Source organism: Haliotis rubra, unplaced genomic scaffold, assembly GCF_003918875.1.
Source record: "Haliotis rubra isolate DU_JTF1 unplaced genomic scaffold, ASM391887v1 Scf491, whole genome shotgun sequence".
Taxonomy (NCBI): domain Eukaryota; kingdom Metazoa; phylum Mollusca; class Gastropoda; order Lepetellida; family Haliotidae; genus Haliotis; species Haliotis rubra.
Window position 1 is genome coordinate 245,767 of NW_025767181.1, and position 24,746 is coordinate 270,512.

A 24,746-nucleotide genomic window follows, 5' to 3' on the forward strand; every position below is an offset into this window, starting at 1 on the left:
AAAATAGTATAAATTGATAATTATGCATTTATTCATGTTACGGTAAGACAAAATAACAAAGGCATTTTTAATCAAACCACAAATATGAAAATAACTACTGACATATCAGAAAGTACTGATATTTCCAATGTTAATAACGAAAGCGCTTGACATTCTACGTTTGATGTTCGTCATAAAGAGAAACGGCAAAGAGCAATTTAATTACACGATACGCGCACTGCGACTGAACGCAAGTCTATATTGCAAAGGCGAATAACTCTAGTTTGATTTGGGACCAAGTGTCGACCTCAGCAGTCGAGTGTTATACGCCGGCAAAATCATGTCACACTCTCAGGGTGGCTTGATCACATGACAATGACAGGAGATAAGGGCATGAGAATGTTCATCTGACGGGCATTTCTCGCCGGTCAGTTGCAGTAGGAGAGGCGCGGAATAAAGAAATCAGAGAATACGATGGTGCCGGTTAAAGTGATGTTATGGCTCCTGGCTTGTCTACACGTGACAGCAGTGCGATCTTACGCCATGGACGACGTAGGAGCTTTGCTAAAACGCTATCGCAAGCAAGAAATTGACCCAGAGGTCAACATGAATGTTGTGAGTAAAAACAAATTTGCCCTGTACCTTCAGCTTCTGGGTATTTTTTCAGATTGTGTCGATCTTAGGCACCGTTCATAATTTATGGCTAAGGGGATGGTGATCATTTTTATGGAGAAGCATGTACAATGTGAATGCCGCCCCCCCATTTTCTTTTAGGACCCCCCCTATCATGTCATGTACAAAATCACTGACAACCCCACCCCCGCCCTTCCAATAATTTTTAGCATAATTTCTAAAATTTATGCACAAATTGCTGACATACGCTAGTTCATGTGTACAAAATTGATGACCCCCACCTCCCCCCAGAACGAAATGGGTGACCCCCTTAAAATCATCATCATAAAACACACACACACACACACACACACACACACACACACACACACACACACACACACACACACACACACACACACCGCCCCAAGCCATAAATTATGAATGGACTCATAGTTTAGATTCTAGTACCAGTTTAGATCTAGTATTAGTACAGATTTTACGTGTTAATGATATTAGTACAGCACATATAATACTAATTAGCACAGACTGAAACTATCTGATTATATTTGTACAGCCTGTATATCATACAATGTCTAAACACATCTGCAGTGTTAGTGACACTTTATACCATGAACAAATGATGAAGTGTATGATCACTTACTCTAGATTCTAGATAATTGAGCAGGGCGTTGTGTTTGGGATTAAATTACAATCTTCTGTCAATGTCAACATATTAAGTGTCTTCTCAGAAGTATTTCAGAATATTTAATATGTTCTGCGGTATACTGGCTGCCAAACAGTTATTACTGAGTAACAGTTATCACAAATACATCAGTATCACGCATACATTGTTCTGGTCAATTACAATTCCGGTATAGGATGTTTGACTTTTCCCCCATCACTTTCCTGGCAAGGAAGACAGTCATGACCTATGAAGGTATTCATCTGGATCTTCTGAAAGGCTGATATTTGCCACCATGTCTGAAACAGTTGTCAGTAAAACTTCCCAGGTTGGAATACACAAGTTGCCAATTCTGTTATTGAAGCAGTTACTAATTACTAAAGTTTGCAGAGTTATTGCATATCACTGACAACAGGACGAATAACCACAATGAGGCCCTAATGAGGTTTTACAATTTTTGTCAAGGAAAGGAAGTATTTGTTAAGTGCCCATTTCATTTAATCGCTCGAAGCAATACTATCCATATTGTCCTCATATTTCCTTATTGCATGTCAGCCAGATTTTGAACTTGTCAAACTTCACCAACTTTCACAAAACATTTGATTGATGGTGCGATCCCTAGCGAGTGTCCTAAATGAAATCTTTGAAACTTTACTGGCAAGCTAACAGTTATCGCCACGTAACAGTTATCGCCAGTACATCAGTATCACACGTGCGCGGTTCCATAACGAGTGTCTCAAACGAAATCTTTGAAACATTACTGGCAAGCGAACAGCTATTGCCACATAACAGTTATCGCGAATACATCAGCATCACACGTGCGCAGTTCCTGTCAATTACAATTCCGGTATTTTCCCCCACGGTATTTGACCACAATAAAGGACAGCAAAAGCAAATTATTCACAGTAAGTAACATAAGAGAAAAATTAAAGATAAAGAAATGAACCCTATACAAATAGCAAGTTCAACGACCTATATAATAGCAAGTTCAAGTTCACAAGTCATTAATTGTTTCATTTCCTATCAATCTACTGTAAAAGAAACACTCAAATAGTCACACAATCAATTATTCGAGGTTACTGTATGATATAAATATATATATATTATATCACGAATGGCATGAAAAATTCTACGTGGCGATAACTGTGTGAGAAAACATCTATTTGTACTGCTTTGAATCCCTTCCGCCGCATTATGTAAAAACATGATCGGCGGCAGTGAATGGGCTGGACACATCGGTGAATAGCTAATTAAGTATCATAATTAAATTTGTTTCATTAATTTAACGAAAGGCATAGTAATTTTGTAAATATCGCTAAAATATGGCGATAACTGTTGGGCAGCCAGTGAATGCAATTTTACATATACATGTGCGATGTGTCTATTGCACGGAGTGATGCTCAGGTCACGGTGACCTCACTGTTGAAGGTTTTCAGTAAACATTTAAACAGAAGATTAAAACAGTCGGTGTCATGAAAAGATGACTTGAAGATGATTGAATTTCTTATTGAATACATAAGGTCCAAATACTACCCAGAAATTGAGAAACTTTTAAGAAAGTCGTATTTCACAACATTTTTTAATTAAATTCCTCTTATTTGTCTGCCAAGGGCTTTCAGTTTAGAATCCTTGATAGATTCCTGCCCATGATATGCTTAGATTCCCAGTTTTGTAAAGATCAAGACATTTATAGCCAATCTTCATCAAAAATAGAATCAATTAAGTTAAGTAACTGAGTATTGCCAAATGTAGAGGCACACGAACACCTATAAAAGCCATTGTTGACTTATTGTTTCATAATTTACCATCACTACATTGTGTGTTAGAGTAAAAATATCAATTTTACCTTAAAGAATTTGGAGATATGATTATTCATACCTGTTAGCACAAATTTGCCAATGAAATAAAATCCAAATGTAAGACACATTCCACATTCCATCATGTAATTGTGGTAGATACAAGACAATCTACCAGTTTTATCATGTGTATATCATTTGTGCTTTGTATTTCTGCATGATTTAAAATGTTGGTAGACCTTTTACAAACTGAGTTTCTCTACCAGCAATGAATGTACAAATTTTAGTTCTCTTTTATGAGCTGCTGAAACCACACTCCCTGTGTACAGCACCTTGTGTGAATTAATCAAGTATGCTGGGAAGAGGCTGATCTAGTTACACAGAAGTGGGAAATATTGTCGGACCCAGTCCAGACTCGATTATTTACAGACCCATGCTTGTCGTAAGATGCGACATATAGCTGGAATATTGCTGAGTGGCTGTTGATCACTGGAAAACTAACTTCACTCACTCATTACTATCAGTTTGTTCTTTTCACTTGATCTGAAACAACACACTACAAATTCATCGAACTGTGAAGACATACTTCAACATTGTAAACATCAGGTTTTAGGAAAACACAACTACAGATATGTGAACAGACGAAGCAGAAATTAACTATTCTGTTATATATTCAGTCAGTGACATGAGGGAAGATCACTAGAGTAGGAAGGTTTTTTTAGTGTGTGTTACTGATGTACTTCCTTCATGATGATCATTAAAGTAATTCAACCATGTTGGAGTTAATTAATTAGATGATGTTTTACATTAGTGTGTGTTAGTAGAAACAACAGGAAGTAGTTCCCGATGACATCTGTATTTGTTTCTTGTGGAGTAGATGCAGTGCACACACACTATGATGTTCAGTAATGATCTGGATTCACTGTGTTCTCAGCTGTATACTAAAATATTCATTTCTCCAGCTTTGATGCAACCAAAAGTTTGAATGTAATTTTCAACAGATATTTAATATGTTTCATATGCCCAGCCCATATGATAGTATTATTATTTGAACAGGTGGCACCTAATTGGGGAAGTTGAAAACTACACATGATTGTGAAATTACATGGAGAATGTAGCAGTACTAAGTAATTGGGAAATATAGTTGTAATTGAACTTATTCACATTTCAGCTCAGCAATAATGACACAGATTGATACTACACTATGCTAATGATAGTTTTCATAATATCAGGGATGAAATGCAGGTGTAGAGACTCTATTTGTTTCTGAGGGTGCTATAGGACACCAGGCAGATAATTTACATGTGCTTTTGTGAAAATAAGTTGTGCCCATACCTTTTGATCATCCAATTAGACTTAAAACATCAAAACAATTATGTTATTTCAATTATTGTTTAATAAATCAGTAAAAAATATGTAAAACTGTAAACCTGAGTAGGGCTGGGACGGGTAGGAGAAAATGGAATCGAGTACCCGCATGTACTTACCCGAATCGGAATCGAGTACCCGGAAATGTAAGGAATAAAGCGCTTCTGTCAACTTTCTGATTATTCAATCACGAGTTGACAGACATTTTTCAAGAAAACTTGAAATGATAGCAATAAGACACTGAAACTCAACTTAGGCTATATAATTTGCGTTGGTTTAAACAATATAGAGAGTAACACCATTACTTACATTCCTCCTTAAAACACAGATTGAACTTTTCGCTCCTGCTGTTACTGTAACTTGACTACTCACTGCTCATGCTCAGATATATTATAGTTGTTAATAATAACCTCTATTAATCGGACAATACCAATGATGCAAATGAGTGCTAAGTCAATCATGAAAAAGACAAGCTATTATCTGCCCTTGCCATTACAGAATTCTCTCCTTTTCCGGGTACCCGATTCCTAGAAATAGGACTCGATTCCAGCTGTACCCGACCCGGATTTGAGTACCCGAGTACCCGTCCCAGCCCTAAACCTGAGAACAAGATTTCCTAAACGTTATCAAATCTGTTCAGCTTCATTTGTCCTGGACCATAACTAGCCCACAAGCTGTGTTATCATCCAAAATAAGATTTCCTGTCACGCTCACTGGCATTCAAAATGGCCGCAGCCATGTTGAGCTGTGAGACTGAGAGTACCACTGACGTGCAGTCTAATGGGTGCCAAAATATGTTTTAAATAATTTGAGTTGGTCAAATTTATCACATTTTCCATTAATTGAATCATTGTGTGTATTATTTTAATTTTAATCTTGATACCAGGGCACATTGAAAATATTTTTTCGTGCCATTTTAATATTTACCATGCCGTGGCACACAAATTAAGCACCATTTTGATCCCTTAAATGCTAGCAACATTGATGATTGTTTGTGAGTAGTCTGTTCAACAATCCCTGAACCACATTAGTTTCCCTTCTTCCTCGTCCTCTCTGCAGTGCTAAAGCCCTAAATGAAGCAAGTCTAGATTTCCTCAGGTTATGAAGCTCCCTTCTCACTTGGGCTCCTTTTCAGTTTAAAAGGAATTATTTGTTTCTATCAAAACTATATATATTCAGAGACTAAGCGTTAGTCTAGTTTGTGAGCATCTGTTCAGGACACACAGTGTACCTTGCAATCTACTGGACGTAGTTGGTCATGGTTGCCCAGCCATCAAAGACATTGCAATTCACCATGTTGCATCCCTTAGGCAGGTCAGACACCTGTGATTGTGGGCTTGATTATGTTAAAGGTTTGTCAGCACCACACCTGTGGTGTTTGCTTCCATCAGCGTGGTAAATGTCAGAAAGCTGCATCACTTCGGGCCTCCCTCCTACTCTTGAGCTGATGTGCCATGATGCAGCTGGAATACTGTTGTAAGTGGCATTAAACTCAACTGGACTCAGGAGAAACTGTCAACAGTGAGGAAGTCTCCAGTATGGAAGGCGTAGAGCCAGAAGTAATCACATTCCATCACAGTGCTATATTGTTACAGACCACCTTGGTGGTGTACAGGATGGAGTGTCTGCCTGGACTGCTGAATGTTGGTAGTTTCATCCCACAGGCTAGTCATAGGTCAAGATGCTGATGACGGTATTTATTGTTTCCCTGCCTGGTTCAGTATAGCTACTGCTCACTAGTGGAGGTGACCCCAAGATGTAAACCAGTCTTAAGGCTCTTTAATTATTTACTAGAATCAATGCTGATGACAGAAATAATGCTACTCTGCCTGGTTCAGTAGAGCTCTCCTCAAACCAAATCTGAACTAAACATAATCCTTGCAAACAGTCACACACAGGCATGTTTGAAATTCACATAATTTGTTTTATCATTACACTTCTTACATTTGTTGTGGTCTTGTAGAGCCAGCTGATCACGAGCAAGGGCTACCCATGTGAGGAGTACAGTGTACAGACGGAGGATGGCTACCTCCTAGGGGTACAGCGTATACCGTACGGGGTACGGAACAAGGACCCCCAACGTCCTGTGGTCTTCCTGCAGCACGGGCTGCTCTGTTCCTCCACCAACTTCGTCACCAATCTGGCCAATGAAAGTTTAGGTACACAAATGTTCTCTTTTTCAATTAGAAGATAGCTCAATGAATAGTGCACAGTTGACTTGGGTCTGTATGTTTTGAGTTAGCAGATTCTTGGTAATAGAGTTTGGAATTATGAGGTTTGGGATATCAAAGACTGGCGTTCTGTGCCATACTTTGTTTTCATTTTAAGATTTCTACATGGGGGTGGAAATAACTTTAAAATTGCTAGTGTACTCCAGTACATGGCAAAATCACTTGCCCTGATAATGTTTCCACTATACCGGCCATTTTCTTGTTGATTTTTTAATAAACAACATAATTAATATTGGAATATCAACTGGACACCGGTACAGTGTGATATACAAATTTGCTTGGCCGACAGAAAAAAACACTGGACTCGGGCGTCGGGCAATGGGTTATTTCCACCCCTGCTACAGATGTCATATCATTGCACATGCTCAGAAGCCTTAAGTCTTTAACAGATGAGGATTTCATCTTGAACTTTGAATGGATTCCTTACCAGGATAAAAATATATCGTTTTGTTTGTAAAATAGATTTTACGTTTTCAATAATTCAAGAACAGTTGGTGTGCAGAAAAAGCTAGTTGCCTCTTTCAGAGAATCATAAATAGTAGAAACATAGGTTGCCTCTTTCAGAGAATCATAAATAGTAGAAATATTGGTTGCTTCTTTCAGAGAATCATTTAAATAACAGAAACAAGATTGTTGGTATGTTTATAAGTAAGGCGTTCTTCAATACAGCAGGCCTCTCTTGGACATTTACTGTCAGTCACAGCTCTCCATCATTATATATGTAGATGTACGAGACAGATGATTAATTCTGAGTTCATGGATTTATCTTACACACAGAAAACATTCTGCCTGCCCACACCAACTTTTGAAGCTGAATTACCGGGAATGGAGGATGTATTGTGTTTATATTTACCCCCATAGTCAACTCGCATGTTCACATGGACTTTGTACTTGGTTAAGAAAATATGCAAGTCATAAATCTCTGACTACATACACAGCACAATATGTCCGATGACTTGTCAGATTTTGTCTGTATCGGGATGTTGTGTATGACTCAATATCTCACCTTGGCAATGATGTTTTGTGCCATTTCCTTGGTTTTCAAGCTTTGTACCACCCAAGATTTAGTTTGTTCAAAATTGTTAAATTTTATTTTATCGGATTGTTGTTTTGTAGCATGTGTTCATGTTAGATGGTTAAGGATTTGTATAACACTTCTTTCACTGTTGACATGAGAAACAGTTCAATACTGATACATCCTCATTTGAGAATATATTTATCTTGCCTAGCATATATACTGGCTGATGCTGGCTTTGATGTCTGGCTCGGCAACAACCGCTGCAATACCTACTCTCTCCGACATGTTTCCCTCAAACCAGATCAAGATGCATTCTGGGCTTTCAGGTATGTAGAGACAATGACACCTGCAATCTTGCTGAACACAGTGCACAGGAGACAAATAATTAATACTTGAATAGACTGTAAACAGAGAAACAAATCAAGAAATATGAAAAGTCGAGCTTTTGGTGTTGATGAGGCATTCCAAGAAAACATCTTAGCATTAAGATAATCCATATTTCCCATAGCATCACTGTACCTACTACAGTCACAGCGCTAAGACAATCCACATTTCACATAGCATCACTGTACCTACTACAGTCACAGCGCTAAGACAATCTACACTTCACATAGCATCACTGTGCCTACTACAGTCACAGCTCTAAGACAATCCACATTTCACATAGAATAACTGTGCCTACTACAGTCACAGCGCTAAGACAATCCACATTTCACATAGAATAACTGTACCTACTACAGTCACAGCGCTAAGACAATCCACATTTCACATAGCATCACTACTACCTACTACAGTCACAGCTCTAAGACAATCCACATTTCACATAGAATAACTGTACCTACTACAGTCACAGCTCTAAGACAATCCACATTTCACATAGCATTAACCTACTACAGTCACAGCTTAAGACAATCCATATTTCACATAGAATAACTGTACCTACTACAGTCACAAGCTCCAATTTCACATAGATCAACCTCCATATTTCACATAGTACATAGATAACTTCCATACTACAGTAGCAGTCACACCAGCTAAGACAATCCATATTTCACATAGAATAACTCTTACATAGTGTAACTACTACAGTCACAGACAAGACCATATTTCATGTACATGTAGAATAACTCATCCTGTGTGCCTACTACAGTCAATAGCTCTTTAAGACAATCACGAATTTGCCAAGTATGACTTCCCGGCACAGTTGAACTTCGCCCTCAAGCAGTCTGGCCAATCAGACCTCTACTATGTAGGTCATTCCCAGGGAACCTTGCAAGCCTTTGCAGCCCTATCTCAATATCCAGAAATGAATAAAAAGGTATGAGAGAAGTGAAATATCTCCATAACTCCAATAATGTGCAGTGCATTGGAGGGGGATCAATTTTGTATGCATGTACTAGGGTGTTGTCATTGATTTTGTATTTGTGGCGGGGTGGGGGGTGTCACGTATTTTGTACATAAATTTCAGTGGGGGGCCATCACATTGAACATGCTTCTCGAGATTCTAGGCTAGAGTAGGTCCAGAGCAATTGTTGCTGGTCGAGATTCGAGAATAGGTCCCTAGCAACTGTCGCTGGTCGAGATTCTAAGCTAGAATAGGTCCCTAGCAACTGTTGCTGGTCGAGATTCTAAGCTAAATAGGCCCATAGTAACTGTTGCTGGTCGAGACTCTAAGCTAGAATAGGCCCGTAGTAACTGTCACTGGTCAAGATTCTAAGCTAGAATAGGCCCCAATTAACTGTCGTGGGTCGAGATTGTAGGCTAGAATAGGCCCCAAGCAACTGTCGTGGGTTGAGATTCTAAGCTAGAATAGGCCCATAGCTACTGTTGCTGGTCGGGATTCTAGGCTAAAATAGGCCAATAGCTACTGTTGCTGGTCGAGATTCTAAGCTAGAATAGGCCCTGGTAACTGTTGCTGGTCGAGATTCTAAGCTAGAATAGGCCCATATAACTGTCGCTGGTCGAGATTCTAGGCTAGAATAGGCCCATAGTAACTGTTGCTGGTCGAGATTCTAAGCTAGAATAGGCCCATAGCTACTGTTGCTGGTCGGGATTCTAGGCTAAAATAGGCCAATAGCTACTGTTGCTGGTCGAGATTCTAAGCTAGAATAGGCCCTGGTAACTGTTGCTGGTCGAGATTCTAAGCTAGAATAGGCCCATATAACTGTCGCTGGTCGAGATTCTAGGCTAGAATAGGCCCATAGTAACTGTTGCTGGTCGAGATTCTAAGCTAGAATAGGCCCATAGCTACTGTTGCTGGTCGGGATTCTAGGCTAAAATAGGCCAATAGCTACTGTTGCTGGTTGAGATTCTAAGCTAGAATAGGCCCATAGTAACTGTTGCTGGTCGAGATTCTAAGCTAGAATAGGCCCATATAACTGTCGCTGGTCGAGATTCTAGGCTAGAATAGGCCCGTAGCAACTGTTGCTGGTCGAGATTCTAGGCTAGAATAGGCCCATATAACTGTCGCTGGTCGAGATTCTAGGCTAGAATAGGCCCGTAGTAACTGTCGCTGGTCGAGATTCTAAGCTAGCAGAGGCCCATAGTAACTGTCGCTGGTCGAGATTCTAGGCTAGAATAGGCCCGTAGTAACTGTCGCTGGTCGAGATTCTAGGCTAGAATAGGTCCATAGTAACTGTCGCTGGTCGAGATTCTAGGCTAGAATAGGCCCATATAACTGTCGCTGGTCGAGATTCTAGGCTAGAATAGGCCCATAGTAATTGTCGCTGGTCGAGATTCTAGGCTAGAATAGGTCCATAGTAACTGTCGCTGGTCGAGATTCTAGGCTAGAATAGGCCCATATAACTGTCGCTGGTCGAGATTCTAGGCTAGAATAGGCCCATAGTAACTGCCGCTGGTCGAGATTCTAAGCTAGAATAGGCCCATATAACTGTCGCTGGTCGAGATTCTAGGCTAGAATAGGCCCATAGTAACTGTCGCTGGTCGAGATTCTAGGCTAGAATAGGCCCGTAGTAACTGTCGCTGGTCGAGATTCTAGGCTAGAATAGGCCCATAGTAACTGTCGCTGGTCGAGATTCTAAGCTAGAATAGGCCCATATAACTGTTGCTGGTCGAGATTCTAGGCTAGAATAGGCCCATAGTAACTGTCGGCTGGTCGAGATTCTAGGCTAGAATAGGCCCGTGTGAGTAACTGTCGCTGGTCGAGATTCTAGGCTAGAATAGGCCCATAGTAACTGTCGCTGGTTGGAGATTCTAGGCTAGAATAGGCCCGTGAGCTACTGTTGCTGGTCGAGATTCTAGGCTAGAATAGGCCCATATAGTAACTGTCGCTGGTCAAGATTCTAGGCTAGAATAGGCCCGGTAGTAACTGTCACTGGTTAGAGATTCTAGGCTAGAATAGGCCCATTGTAACTGTCGCTGGTCAAGATTCTAGGCTAGAATAGGCCCATATAACTGTCGCTGGTCGAGATTCTAGGCTATAATAGGCCCGTAGTAACTGTCGCTGGTCGAGATTCTAGGCTAGAATAGGCCCGTAGTAACTGTCGCTGGTCGAGATTCTAGGCTAGAATAGGCCCATAGTAACTGTCGCTGGTCAAGATTCTAGGCTAGAATAGGCCCGCCAAAGCTACTGTTGCTGGTCGAGATTCTAAGCTAGAATAGGCCCATAGCTACTGTTGCTGGTCGGGATTCTAGGCTAAAATAGACCAATAGCTACTGTTGCTGGTTGAGATTCTAAGCTAGAATAGGCCCATAGTAACTGTTGCTGGTCGAGATTCTAAGCTAGAATAGGCCCATATAACTGTCGCTGGTTAGAGATTCTAGGCTAGAATAGGCCCGTGAGCAACTGTTGCTGGTCGAGATTCTAGGCTAGAATAGGCCCAACTATAACTGTTCTGGTCGAGATTCTAAGGCTAGAATAGGCCCATTAGTAACTGTCGGCTGGTCGAGATTCTAAGCTAGCAGAGGCCCATAGTAACTGTCGCTGGTCGAGATTCTAGGCTAGAATAGGCCCGTAGTAACTGTGGCTGGTCGAGATTCTAGGCTAGAATAGGTCCATAGTAACTGTCGCTGGCTTAGGTGATTCTAGGCTAGAATAGGCCCATATAACTGTCGCTGGTCGGATTCTAGGCTAGAATAGGCCCATAGTAATTGTCGCTGGTCGAATTAGATTTCTAGGCTAGAATAGGTCCATAGTAACGGCTGTCGCTGGTCGAGATTCTAGGCTAGAATAGGCCCATATAACTGTAAGCTGGTCGAGATTCTAGGCTAGAATAGGCCCATAGTAACTGCCGGCTGAATCGAGATTCTAAGCTAGAATAGGCCCATATAACTGTCGCTGGTCGAGATTCTAGGCTAGAATAGGCCCATAGTAACTGTCAAGCTGGTCGAGATTCTAAGGCTAGAATAGGCCCATAGTAGCTAACTATCGCTGGTCGAGGATTCTAGGCTAGAATAGGCCCATAGTAACTGTCGCTGGTCGAGATTCTAAGCTAGAATAGGCCCATATAACTGTTGCTGGTCGAGATTCTAGGCTAGAATAGGCCCATAGTAACTGTCGCTGGTCGAATTAGAGGATTCTAGGCTAGAATAGGCCCGTAGTAACTGTAATAAGCTGATTCGAGATTCTAGGCTAGAATAGGCCCATAGTAACTGTCGCTGGTCAAGATTCTAGGCTAGAATAGGCCCGTAGCTACTGTTGCTGGTCGAGATTCTAGGCTAGAATAGGCCCATAGTAACTGTCGCTGGTCAAGATTCTAGGCTAGAATAGGCCCGTAGTAACTGTCGCTGGTCGAGATTCTAGGCTAGAATAGGCCCATTGTAACTGTCGCTGGTCAAGATTCTAGGCTAGAATAGGCCCATATAACTGTCGCTGGTCGAGATTCTAGGCTATAATAGGCCCGTAGTAACTGTCGCTGGTCGAGATTCTAGGCTAGAATAACATGTCATCATACCCTAACTGCCTATGTTGTATGAGGTGACCACAATGACTAATGTGATCACGTGAAAACATGTCATCATACCCTAGCTGCCGATGTTGTATGAGGTGACCACTAGTGTGATCACGTGATAACAGGCCATCATACCCTAACTGCCAATGTTGTATGAGGTGACCACTAGTGTGATCACGTGATAACATGTCATCATACCCTAACTGCCGATGTTGTATGAGGTGACCACTAGTGTGATCACGTGATAACATGCCATCATACCCTAACTGCCGATGTTGTATGAGGTGACCACTAGTGTGATCATGTGATAACATGTCATCATACCCTAACTGCCGATGTTGTATGAGGTGACCACTAGTGTGATCATGTGATACCATGCCATCATACCCTAACTGACGATGTTGTATGAGGTGACCACTAGTGTGATCATGTGATACCATGCCATCATACCCTAACTGCCGATGTATGACGTGACCACTAGTGTGATCATGTGATACCATGCCATCATACCCTAACTGCCGATGTATGAGGTGACCACACTGACTAGTGCGATCACGTGATAACATGCCATCATACCCTAACTGCCTATGTTGTATGAGGTGACCACAAGTGTGATCACGTGATAACATGCCATCATACCCTAACTGCCGATGTTGTATGAGGTGACCACTAGTGTGATCACGTGATACCATGCCATCATACCCTAACTGCCTATGTTGTATGAGGTGACCACACTGACTAGTGTGATCACGTGATAACATGCCATCATACCCTAACTGCCTATGTTGTATGAGGTGACCACTTGTGTGATCATGTGATACCATGCCATCATACCCTAACTGCCAATGTTGTATGAGGTGACCACTTGTGTGATCATGTGATACCATGCCATCATACCCTAACTGCCAATGTTGTATGAGGTGACCACTAGTGTGATCATGTGATACCATGCCATCATACCCTAACTGCCTATGTTGTATGAGGTGACCACTAGTGTGATCACGTGATAACAGGCCATCATACCCTAACTGCCGATGTATGAGATGACCACTAGTGTGATCATGTGGTACCATGCCATCATACCCTAACTGCCGATGTTGTATGAGGTGCCCACTAGTGTGATCACGTGATACCACGCCATCATACCCTAACTGCCGATGTTGTATGAGGTGCCCACTAGTGTGATCATGTGATACCATGCCATCATACCCTAACTGCCGATGTATGAGGTGACCACACTGACTAGTGCGATCACGTGATCACATATCATCATACCCTAACTGCCGATGTTGTATGAGGTGACCACACTGACTAGTGTGATCATGTGATAACATATCATCATACCCTAACTGCCGATGTTGTATGAGGTGACCACTAGTGTGATCACGTGATAACATGCCATCATACCCTAACTGCCAATGTTGTATGAGGTGACCACTAGTGTGATCACGTGATAACATATCATCATACCCTAACTGCCGATGTTGTATGAGGTGACCACAAGTGTGATCACGTGATAACATGCCATCATACCCTAACTGCCGATCTTGTATGAGGTGACCACTAGTGTGATCATGTGATAACATGTCATCATACCCTAACTGCCGATGTTGTATGAGGTGACCACTAGTGTGATCATGTGATACCATGCCATCATACCCTAACTGACGATGTTGTATGAGGTGACCACTAGTGTGATCATGTGATACCATGCCATCATACCCTAACTGCCGATGTATGAGGTGACCACTAGTGTGATCATGTGATACCATGCCATCATACCCTAACTGCCGATGTATGAGGTGACCACACTGACTAGTGCGATCACGTGATAACATGCCATCATACCCTAACTGCCTATGTTGTATGAGGTGACCACTAGTGTGATCACGTGATAACATGCCATCATACCCTAACTGCCGATGTTGTATGAGGTGACCACTAGTGTGATCACGTGATACCATGCCATCATACCCTAACTGCCGATGTATGAGGTGACCACTAGCGTGATCACGTGATACCATGCCATCATACCCTAACTGCCTATGTTGTATGAGGTGACCACACTGACTAGTGTGATCACGTTGATACCATGCCATCATACCCTAACTGCCTATGTTGTATGAGGTGACCACTTGTGTGATCATGTGATACCATGCCATCATACCCTAACTGCCAATGTTGTATGAGGTGACCACTAGCGTGATCACGTGATACCATGCCATCATACCCTAACTGCCTATGTTGTATGAGGTGACCACACTGACTAGTGTGATCACGTGATAACATGCCATCATACCCTAACTGCCTATGTTGTATGAGGTGACCACTTGTGTGATCATGTGATACCATGCCATCATACCCTAACTGCCAATGTTGTATGAGGTGACCACTTGTGTGATCATGTGATACCATGCCATCATACCCTAACTGCCAATGTTGTATGAGGTGACCACTAGTGTGATCATGTGATACCATGCCATCATACCCTAACTGCCTATGTTGTATGAGGTGACCACTAGTGTGATCACGTGATAACAGGCCATCATACCCTAACTGCCGATGTTGTATGAGGTGACCACTAGTGTGATCATGTGGTACCATGCCATCATACCCTAACTGCCGATGTATGAGGTGACCACTAGCGTGATCACGTGATACCATGCCATCATACCCTAACTGCCTATGTTGTATGAGGTGACCACACTGACTAGTGTGATCACGTGATACCATGCCATCATACCCTAACTGCCTATGTTGTATGAGGTGACCACTTGTGTGATCATGTGATACCATGCCATCATACCCTAACTGCCAATGTTGTATGAGGTGACCACTAGCGTGATCACGTGATACCATGCCATCATACCCTAACTGCCTATGTTGTATGAGGTGACCACACTGACTAGTGTGATCACGTGATAACATGCCATCATACCCTAACTGCCTATGTTGTATGAGGTGACCACTTGTGTGATCATGTGATACCATGCCATCATACCCTAACTGCCAATGTTGTATGAGGTGACCACTTGTGTGATCATGTGATACCATGCCATCATACCCTAACTGCCAATGTTGTATGAGGTGACCACTAGTGTGATCATGTGATACCATGCCATCATACCCTAACTGCCTATGTTGTATGAGGTGACCACTAGTGTGATCACGTGATAACAGGCCATCATACCCTAACTGCCGATGTTGTATGAGGTGACCACTAGTGTGATCATGTGGTACCATGCCATCATACCCTAACTGCCGATGTTGTATGAGGTGCCCACTAGTGTGATCACGTGATACCACGCCATCATACCCTAACTGCCGATGTTGTATGAGGTGCCCACTAGTGTGATCATGTGATACCATGCCATCATACCCTAACTGCCGATGTATGAGGTGACCACACTGACTTGTGCGATCACGTGATCACATATCATCATACCCTAACTGCCGATGTTGTATGAGGTGACCACTAGTGTGATCACGTGATAACATGCCATCATACCCTAACTGCCTATGTTGTATGAGGTGACCACACTGACTAGTGTGATCACGTGATAACATGCCATCATACCCTAACTGCCAATGTTGTATGAGGTGACCACACTGACTAGTGTGATCACGTGATAACATGCCACCATACCCTAACTGCCGATGTATGAGGTGACCACACTGACTATTGCGATCATGTGATTACATATCATCATACCCTAACTGCCGATGTTGTATGAGGTGACCACTAGTGTGATCACGTGATAACATGCCATCATACCCTAACTGCCTATGTTGTATGAGGTGACCACACTGACTAGTGTGATCACGTGATAACATGCCATCATACCCTAACTGCCAATGTTGTATGAGGTGACCACACTGACTAGTGTGATCACGTGATAACATGCCATCATACCCTAACTGCCGATGTTGTATGAGGTGACCACTAGTGTGATCACGTGATAACATGCCATCATACCCTAACTGCCGATGTTGTATGAGGTGATCACACTGACTAGTGTGATCACGTGATAACATGCCATCATACCCTAACTGCCGATGTTGTATGAGGTGACCACTAGTGTGATCACGTGATAACATGCCATCATACCCTAATTGCCAATGTTGTATGAGGTGACCACACTGACTTGTGTGATCACGTGATAACATGCCATCATACCCTAACTGCCGATGTTGTATGAGGTGACCACTAGTGTGATCACGTGATAACATGCCATCATACCCTAATTGCCGATGTTGTATGAGGTGACCACACTGACTAGTGTGATCACGTGACAACATGTCATCATACCCTAACTGCCGATGTTGTATGAGGTGACCACAAGTGTGATCATGTGATAACATGTCATCATACCCTAACTGCCGATGTTGTATGAGGTGACCACACTGACCAGTGTGATCACGTGACAACATGTCATCATACCCTAACTGCCGATGTTGTATGAGGTGACCACACTGACCAGTGTGATCACGTGACAACATGTCATCATACCCTAATTGCCGATGTTGTATGAGGTGACCACTGCTGAATGTGATGTTAGTAAACAACAAGAGATGAACCAACAAGTGGTGTATACAAATGTTTCAAACTGCTGAAGTAGGATGTTAGTGTCAAGCTGGGTAAAGAGTCTACATTGTATATAAAGAGGATTCTGTAATCTTGCTGTTGATGAGTACACTGGCAGGAGTATCATCTATGTTACCATGGTTTCACTTGATGAAGGTATACGTGATGTTTGCTCAGCTGTATGAACCTGGCAGTACATATCTCTCTTTGAATAAACCTTTGATGTGGAATGTTTATGACTGGAAGTTTAACTGAAAACACAATGAAATCCAGTGTTCATGACAAGGGTATTGATCTTGGTGTTCATTTATGTATATTTGGATGTTTCCAGGTGAAGAAGTTCTTTGCAATGGGTCCTGTTATCACTACGGGCGAGATCCTAAGTCCGATCAAGTACCTGGCTGATATCTCTGACACGGTGAGCGGACTGTCAGCATGGCCACAGTCGGGGGTCACACTTACTGCATGAATTACGCATGGCTGTTATGAATACAACATTGTAGTAAGATGAACCATTGCTCAGTAGTACAGTATGGTCTGGATTAGATTACTTACAGACAGAATATTGCTGAGTGCACTGCGAAACAACAAACACACATAACAGTCAAATGTGACATGAATATTTATGGACATATGTAACCATAGAAACTGGTCTTAACTAATGGAACATTCCTGATTACTTACCAACAATTACCTCTCTTCCCATGTTTACAAATCGAACAATGTTCACCTTCCTACAAATGTTAACCTATCTTCCAATGTTTACCTCTCTGAGCATGGTACTGAAAACACAAGAAAATCTGTCTTGACACAGGACAAACATCAACAGCTTCAAGTTTGACAATTAATGAAGCTGTTAGCAGGTATGTTGAAGGAACTGTTCTTGGTTCCCTTGTCCATGCTTTTGTGTTTTTGCAGGAGCATCTGAAGAAGCTAATATCTGTAGCCAAGACTGGACATGTCACTGACCTATGACCTGTGACCTCTGTGTGTGTGTTTCAGTTTATATACGAGTTGTTCAAGCACAGGGACTTCCTGCCCCACAACGAAATTCTGCAGCTTCTGGCCGACACAGTGTGTGTGGACGATTACACACGCTTTCTGTGCTCCAACGTCCTCTTCCTCATTGCTGGATACGATGTGTCTAATCTCAACAAGGTCAGTTCCCCTGTAGGACCTCAGTCAGGTCAATCTCCCTCTCTGTAGAACCTCAATCAGGTCAGTCTCCCTGTCTATAGAACCTCAATCAGGTCAGTCTCCCTGTCTATAGAACCTCAATCAGGTCAGTCTCCCTCTGTAGAACCTCAATCAGGTCAGTCTCCCTCTCTGTAGAACCTCAATCAGGTCAGTCTCCCTGTCTATAGTACCTCAGTCAGGTCAGTCTCCCTGTCTATAGAACCTCAATCAGGTCAGTCTCCCTGTCTCTAGAACCTCAATCAGGTCAGTCTCCCTGTCTATAGAACCTCAATCAGGTCAGTCTCCCTGTCTATAGAACCTCAATCAGGTCAGTCTCCCTCTCTATAGAACCTCAATCAGGTCAGTCTCCCTCTCTGTAGAACCTCTATCAGGTCAGTCTCCCTGTCTATAGAACCTCAATCAGGTCAGTCTCCCTCCTCTGTAGAACCTCAATCAGGTCAGTCTCCCTCTCTGTAGAACCTCAATCAGGTCAGTCTCCCTGTCTATAGAACCTCAATCAGGTCAGTCTCCCTCCTCTATAGAACCACAATCAGGTCAGTCTCCCTCTCTGTAGAACCTCAATCAGGTCAGTCTCCCTGTCTATAGAACCTCAATCAGGTCAGTCTCCCTCCTCTGTAGAACCACAGTCAGGTCAGTCTCCCTCTCTGTAGAACCAGTCTCCCTCTCTGTAGAACCTCAATCAGGTCAGTCTCTCCCTCAATCAGGTCAGTCTCCTCCCTCCTCTGTAGAACCTCAATCAGGTCAGTCTCCCTCTGTAGAATCAGGTCACCCTCTGTAATCAGGTCAGTCTCCCTCAGTCTCTGTAGAACCTCAATCAGGTCAGTCTCTCCCTCAATCTGTAGAACCCCAATCAGGTCAGTCTCCTCAATCAGGTCAGTCTCTCTCAATCAGGCTTGTAGAACCTCAATCAGGTCAGTCTCCTCTCTGTAGAACCTCAATCAGGTCAGAAGTCTCTCTCCTCTGTAGAACCACAATCAGGTCAGTCTCCTCTCTCTGTAGAACCTCAATCAATCAGGTCAGTCTCCCTCTCTGTAGAACCTCAATCAGGTCAGTCTCCCTCTCTGTAGAACCTCAATCAGGTCAGTCTCCCTCTCTGTAGAACCCCAATCAGGTCAGTCTCCCTCTCTGTAGAACCTCAATCAGGTCAGTCTCCCTCTCTGTAGAACCTCAATCAGGTCAGTCTCCCCTCTGCAGAACCTCAATCAGGTCAGTCTCCCTCTCTGTAGAACCTCAATCAGGTCAGTCTCCCTCTCTGTAGAACCCCAATCAGGTCAGTCTCCCTCTCTGTAGAACCTCAATCAGATCAATCTCTCAAACCTGCAGAACCATATCCAAATCAGTTTCTTCTCCCTGTAAAACCCAGGTCAGTCACTCTACCCAGTAAAACATCTCACATAAATAGTGCTGGATTGTTTCAGACACGGCTCCCAGTGTACATCAGCCACACACCTGCTGGAACCTCAGTACAGGACATGGTACACTTCGCACAGGTGAGGAGGCAATGCTAAACTTGATAGTTATGATAGCTTGTATTGCTATGAATCCGTTGGAGATTGGGACCCAGGATATCAGTCACTGAATCATCTGATTAGCTGGTCTATTGCTGTGTGCAGTGGTAGAAACACATATAAACAATTCATGCACGTTTCTACCATATACAGAGCCTGTCATTCAGTTCCCCATGTTTCCCTGCCATACACAGAGCCTCTCTCAGTCCCCCATGTTCCCCTACCATATACAGAGTCTGTCTTTAAGTCCCCCATGTTGCCCTACCATATACAGAGCCTGTCTCTCAGTCCCCCATGTTTCCCTACCATACACGGAGACTGTCTCTCAGTCCCCCATGTTTCCCTACCATATACAGAGCCTGTCTCTCAGTCCCCCATGTTCCCCTACCATATACAGAGTCTGTCTCTCAGTCCCCCATGTTTCCCTACCATATACAGAGCCTCTCTCAGTCCCCCATGTTCCCCTACCATATACAGAGCCTGTCTCTCAGTCCCCCATGTTTCCCTACCATATACAGAGCCTGTCATTCAGTTCCCCATGTTTCCCTACCATATACAGAGCCTATCTCTCAGTCACCCATGTTCCCCTACCATATACAGAGCCTGTCTCTCAGTTCCCCATGTTTCCCTACCATATACAGAGCCTCTCTCAGTCCCCCATGTTCCCCTACCATATACAGAGCCTGTCTCTCAGTCCCCCATTTTTCCCTACCATATACAGAGCCTGTCATTCAGTTCCCCATGTTTCCCTACCATACACAGAGCTCTCTCTCAGTCCCCATGTTCCTGTCTACCATATACAGAGCAGAGTCTCTCAGTTCCCCATGTTTCCCTACCATATACAGAGCCTGTCTCAGTCCCCATGTTCCCCTACCATATACAGAGCCTGTCTCTCAGTCCCCATGTTTCCCTACCATATACAGAGTCTGTCTCTCAGTCCCCCATGTTGCCCTACCATATACAGAGCCTGTCATTCAGTCCCCCATGTTTCCCTACCATATACAGAGTCTGTCTCTCAGTCCCCCATGTTTCCCTACCATATACAGAGCCTGTCTCTCAGTCCCCCATGTTTCCCTACCATATACAGAGCCTGTCTCTCAGTCCCCCATGTTTCCCTACCATACACAGAGCCTGTCTCTCAGTTCCCCATGTTTCCCTACCATATACAGAGCCTGTCTCTCAGTCCCCCATGTTGCCCTACCATACACAGAGTCTGTCTCTCAGTCCCCCATGTTTCCCTACCACATACAGAGCCTGTCTCTCAGTCCCCCATGTTTCCCTACCATACACAGAGTCTGTCTCTCAGTCCCCCATGTTTGCCTACAGGGCGTGAGGAGCAAGGCCTTCCAGATGTACGACTACGGATCTGCAGCAGATAACCAGAAGCATTACAACCAGGTGAGTCACATTGTGTACCACAGATGTCCTGCTTCCCTGATCTTGGTCAGATAGGTCCCCAGCAACCTGAGCTTTTGGTGCAAGGTGACTTTATGGAACAACACTGTATCATAGCTAACTTTATCTGACTAAACAGCATTGCTTCACCTTAAAACAGGTGTCACTGGATTGAGTCATTTGTTCCGTCAGGTATTCAGAAACAGGTGTGAATACTGAGGAATGTTTGGATGAATTCACCTGAAATGGTACATAGATGCTGATGTCTGTTTCACAAGACATCCGTTATTCTGTCATATCTCAATACAAATCAAACTTTTTTACAGTCAACACCACCTTTGTATGATGTCAACAAAATGGACACACCTGTCTACCTGTTCTATGCCGAGAATGACTGGCTGGCTGATGTACAGGTAAGTCAACTAACATGGACACACGTCTACCTGTTCTATGCCGAGAATGACTGGCTGGCTGATGTACAGGTAAGTCAACAAAATACACACACTTGTCTATCTGTTCTGCACTTTAAGTTTTGGTCTCATACACATATTGATGAACACCTGGTGTTTATGTTTATAACTAGCTTTCTAGATGTAGTTCAACATAACACCACAAAAATACCTGAAGAAACTGTTCTGCTTTTGTGATCAATTGTGAACAGACCTTCCCACTGGACTTGTTTTCAAGCATATGTTGGGTGAACTGATTTACTGAAGTGTGTTTTGTCTGCAGGATGTAAAGCTGCTGATGTCCAAGCTGACCCGCGGTCAACTGCAGGGGAGTTTCTACGTCCCAAAGTGGAATCATCTTGACTTCATCTGGGGCAAGGACGCTGCCACAGTTGTGTATAAAAATATCATTGACATCATCAAGAGATCATAGTGACAGAAGGGAGGAGGTGGCAGATTAATCTCATTAATATTACATCTTTTACTCTGATAAAGTACCTCTCTGCTTGAAAGTCTGAGGACACCATGAGATCACGAAAACAAAGTAAGAGGTGAAGTTCTGAATGAAGATGAAAAAAGCAGAGAGGAATTATATCAACCTAAAATGTCTTGCTTTAAATGAAATTGTTGGCAAGTGAAGGAGGTAAATGGAGTTGCTTCTACAACAGAACAGAGGATTTCTACTTGCTTCCATTTAGTATGAGGATCCAAGGTTTTTGCCAACAAATTCAAAAAAGGGGTAAATTCCAAGTTATTCATCAAAGCCAAAATACAAATACAGTGAAACCTTTTGTAGTGAAGGCCCTGTGAATCCAGGAATGATCTCTTATTGACAGGTACTGCTAATAACACTTCCATGCACATATGTACTGAGGGACATTAACACATTTGTTGTTATGTTGTCATTGTACATATATAGTTGTACCTGAACAGTTATTCACTGGGACATTTGTTACATTGGGACAGTTGGGACAGTTGTACACTGGGACAGTTGTACACTGGGACAGTTGTTGTACATTGGGACAGTTGTACATTGGGACAGTTGTACATTGGGACAGGTTAAGTGAGTATTAACATGCAGATGATGTTGAGGGTGGCATGTATACTGAACATAAATGGATGGATGGGAACAGCGGCTGTTATATATTAAAGATTCATGGATTCAACATGACATTTATTAACTAAATTAATACATCAGGTATGTATAACGTCATGGACTGACACATTCCGATGTCATGTGAATCATCTCTACTACATGCAGCAATACACACTTCTGCTGTGTGTTCTGTTATTTTTACCATCAGTATATGTAACTGTTCCCCATGTGCAAGGCTTTACAGTGTTTGTTACCAAATTCATTCAAATACCATTCCATGGAACTTGTGCTTGACTGTCATTAATTCTATCTCAACTTCCTAATGATAGCATAGGCTTGCATTCTGTGTCTGAACACAGACTGTGTCATGATGGTGCCATAATTCCCAGAATCTAGTCTCCTAACCTGGAAAATATTTGATTGTGGGATCAAGGTCATTGTTCATCATAGTGCATCTTGTTCATCAGCAACACTCTGATGAATGTCTAAGATCTGCATGAATTCAGGTTTTCCTTCCACATGAAGTCAAAAATCAAAAATGAAACTGGTATGGAGTCAGGGAATACCTGTAAGAAACTGCCGTATGTGCCTTATATTCCTGGTGTGACTATCAACATGCTGTTTATTGATATGGTTGTTTCTATTAAAGTGTTGTTGATACAGATATGGTTGCGGGTTGTTTTACACATGCAGGAAGGAAATGAAATCAGGGAAACTTCATAATTGACATAATCAAGGGCTTTCACATCAGTTTGTTTATACATACTTGGGACATGCTAGTAATTCATGACGGTTTCATGTCCATGTTATCAAAATCCTATTGTTCCTGTTATTGTATTTCATGAAAGCTTTTTTCTCACTATCCACATATTATTTAGTGTGATGGTCTATTTTGTATCCTATATGTTGCAAAATAAAGTATGTTGATTAATACTGATGTATTTGTGATCTTTCAGAGAATGAAAATTTCTGTTCACTTCAATAGATGTTCAGTTTGACACATTCCAACCTCATTAGATCGTTTTGCTCAGATGATTCCTCACAGTAGATGAATTTTGTGTTCAGTGTGTATATTCCTGTTTTCAATCAACATTTCAAAGTTTAGATGGTAAAGAATGGAACCAAAATATTTCACAAACCCTCCATCTGATTGGCTCAAGAACTAGTCTTCAGATTGGATGGTCAGAGGTCTCTGAAGTTTAGCATGAGGTGACCTTCAGGACAGGTGTTGTGAAATCTTCTCTTACGGAGGTTATCTATAGCAGTAAGAGATCAGATTTAGAGGCTGGACACCAACAGCTGGGCATTTCCCAAGGGGTAAATCACGTACACAGGGGTGGAAATAACCCATTGCCCGACGCCCAGTCCAGTGTTTTTTTCTGTCGGGCTAGCAAATTTGTATGTCACGCTGAGCCGGTGTCCAGCTGACTTTCCAATGTTAATTATGTTGTTTATTTAAAAAATCAACAAGAAAATCAGCCAGTATAGTGGAAAAATTATCAGGGCAAGTGATTTTACATGTGCCACTGTACCGGAGTACATTAGCAATTTTAAAGTTATTTCCACCTCTGGTACACATATTTGTACTATGGTGCTGTTTTTTTCCAGCTGCCACATGTTCTGCTCCTTGTGTTGAATGTGGAGCAAACCTGGTCTTGGTTTCCGTGGCCTTGACCTGTCCAGTCTGCTGATAACTCTGGGACGTGGCGGACAACAGCAGAAAGCAAACCTACATACATGACCTGCTGGGAAGAAGTAGGACATTAAGTCCTGTAGGAGATTGCGAGTATAGGAATGGGGTTACAGGAGTGATAGCTAATACTGGAAAAACACTACCCATCAAGCATGCAGCTTCTATATATGTGTAATATTCTGCACAAGTTTCTGACATCCATTTAACTCCAGAACCCATCGACC

The 24,746-nt window shown here is 42.5% G+C and overlaps 1 protein-coding gene across 1 annotated transcript; it reads left to right on the top strand.

The window, feature by feature from the left end:
* The first annotated feature begins 253 nt into the window (after nt 1-253).
* On the top strand, nt 254-23,762 carry LOC124291432 (lysosomal acid lipase/cholesteryl ester hydrolase-like). The gene is made up of 10 exons (XM_046728420.1): nt 254-594; nt 6,404-6,599; nt 7,901-8,020; nt 8,862-9,007; nt 17,516-17,602; nt 18,187-18,342; nt 19,800-19,871; nt 21,216-21,287; nt 21,611-21,697; nt 22,017-23,762. Exons 1-10 carry the CDS (start codon nt 454-456, stop codon nt 22,164-22,166), a joined length of 1,227 nt encoding a protein of 408 aa, XP_046584376.1. The 5' UTR covers nt 254-453; the 3' UTR covers nt 22,167-23,762.
* Nucleotides 23,763-24,746: the final 984 nt, after the last annotated feature.